At 39.0% G+C, this 2,505-nt stretch overlaps 1 protein-coding gene across 1 annotated transcript in view; it reads right to left on the bottom strand.

Annotated features, from left to right (window-relative positions):
* Positions 1–2,087: 2,087 nt before the first annotated feature.
* LOC112474005 (membrane-associated guanylate kinase, WW and PDZ domain-containing protein 2-like) overlaps positions 2,088–2,505 on the bottom strand; it is a 292,185-nt gene continuing 291,767 nt past the window's right edge. The window contains exon 18 of the mRNA XM_025042189.1: positions 2,088–2,366. Coding sequence (XP_024897957.1) covers positions 2,088–2,366 — 279 coding nt within the window. The remainder of the gene's footprint in view (positions 2,367–2,505) is intronic.

The raw sequence follows: 2,505 nt of genomic DNA, 5'->3' as shown, positions 1-2,505 counted from the left end.
AAAGTTAATTTATCCATAGTGGTGCGTTTCATAAAAATAGTTGCTCACTTACAGTCTTTCTGTGACTATTAATACATGGAATTATATTTATAGAGATACAGCTGTACAGGGTAAATTCACAGCTAACACTACACAGAAATATTATTTGGAATGGGATTTAGATGATGTGCTGTCTTCACAGGTTATGGATTACAGCCGCATAAAGCAATTATGCACAAGTAGTAGCTGTGAACTGTGCAAATTAGAATTTATGCAAGCGTAATCTCAATTTTTTAATCCTTTTGTAACACATGGAAAATAAAGGTCAGAGGATATAGTACCGGGACGTGCAGCTACACTACAGAAACATTGTCCAAAACCAGATTCAATAAATTAATGGCAAACTATACTGGATTTCTAGTCCAGGGGGGAAAGACTAATTGAGATTAAACCAAATGTATTGTAAACTGCTACATGTGTTTGTGCTTTTGTTTTTGATGAATGGGTTCCATTTTTGGAAATTGCTTTTACAAGCTGCAAGACTCTTCACTTGAGGCTTTCAACCATATTTTCTTCTTGTCGAACAACTCAACTACTCCTACGCCTGATGAAAATTAAACGGCTAGTGCTCAGGGTACAGCAAATGAAGACAGTTCAACGCAGGAAGGCTTTTATGTGTGACCTTGTATGATGGACCTGATTTCCCTGTTTTCCTTATTTGACTACAAGCGCAGGCAGGTGAGGCTTATTTGCATTTGAACTTCTGTAAGGGGCAGAATACGGGCAGGATGAAGCCTCATTCATTCAGACCATATTAAAGAGAAACTGCCCTCAGAGACATTTGCCTTTTAATACGTGTAGCTACAAATAAGTACCAACGTGTGAACAAAAAAAGGGCTATGTAATAAACCTGACAAGCTCAGAGGGCTAGATGCAGGCCTGACAAGTGCAGTGACCGAAAGTAACCGCACACGATGGTCTGATCATAAATTCCTGTTTCTCCTTTGATTCTAAATGAATAAAATGAACTGCGAAACTGCCATTCTCCAGAGCATTTTCTCAGTCTGTTGAGATCTTGCTTCCAGGCATGTCCTCAAAAATCTGGTTCAAATAAATTCTTATAAAATTTTTCTATAAATTTGGAGGTACTTTCATCAACAAATGGATAATTAATTGAAGGTAACATTTTTTCAAAGAATATTAAAATAGTAGGGAAGAAAGGCAAGCCTTAGACTTTTACTAAGGAATTAATCATAGATCAATGAAGATAAACAGAAACATCTACAGGTTTCTAAAGAAATACAAATTTGGCAAAGACTACCATACAAAAAAGCGAACCGAATGGAAATAAGAGGAGAAAGAATAAGAAAGATAAGCAGAACAGAATGCTGAAAGAGTCATGTTCTTTAATGAAAATAAATTTGTCATAATGATTTTTTTAATATCAGGGATTCATTATAATCTGAGAAATATAGGAGAAATACTTTGCCTCTGCTCTATCAAAGTGAAAACGAACGGAAAGAAGGTTTAAAGAAGGACAATAAATGAAATATAACATTGCTGTCAAAGAAGCTACTATCTCTGCTAGCCCGAGACAATAGGAAAGCCTTTTCAGAAAGGAATTGCAGCGTTGCCAATCTTGATTAAACAAATTGTGGTCTTTCAATTATAAAATTCATACTTTAGGTGAAAACCAATTAAGATCTATGAGCTAAACTGCAAAATTCTGACTTACGCACTGTTCCCTAGGATACAATTTTTTAAAACCTTTTATTCTACCACTGAAGTGTACAGAAACATGATTTGACCACAGAAATGGCAGTAAAAATGGCATTATACCAATGGATTCACTAGATTTCTAACTCATCTTGCAGTACGCGGGGAACGTTGCTGCTAATACCAGTGATGGATGCCACGGGCGAGCCATAGAAACATGTCATGGGCGAAGTTCTGAATATTTCAAAGAAACCTTTTAACCCCTGTCTAGATATGTCAAGAACAATTTATTTACAACTCTTTAGATCAATTAAAAGATATAATCTTGTCTCCGTTTCAGCTTGCTCCGTGCAGTTTGATTTTTAAGGCGATATTCCAGTTTGTAATTGCTCTTAACGTGTCCAGTTTCTTGATATAAAATTTGGATGACATCCAGATCCTTCATGCAGTGGGGGGATTTTTTTTTTTTTTTTTAAACTAAAGCTACACTGCACTGTCTCTCCGTGATGTTCTTCACGTAATTTTGGTTCTTCCATAGCTGCCAAAGCCCCCACAGCGGAACCGGGGGCTTTAGGATCAGTTTGGGTCTGCGCGTGGACGCTGGACCGCCCAAGCTCGTTGGACATCTGGGACCTCATGTAGATGCTCCCAGGCCTGGGTGCCTCGTGGATCTATGCGTGTGACAGTGACAATAAATTAAAACGCCGTGAGACGGAACCGAAGAAGAACGGCTTGCAGGCGTCGAGGCGGGGCGACGGGCAGGGGCCCCGCGGCTCATCTGCCCGCGGCCGAGGCGCCGGGTTTGAGGAC

Source organism: Pteropus alecto, unplaced genomic scaffold, assembly GCF_000325575.1.
Source record: "Pteropus alecto unplaced genomic scaffold, ASM32557v1 scaffold69, whole genome shotgun sequence".
Taxonomy (NCBI): domain Eukaryota; kingdom Metazoa; phylum Chordata; class Mammalia; order Chiroptera; family Pteropodidae; genus Pteropus; species Pteropus alecto.
This window is presented reverse-complemented; position numbering and strand designations above follow the sequence as displayed.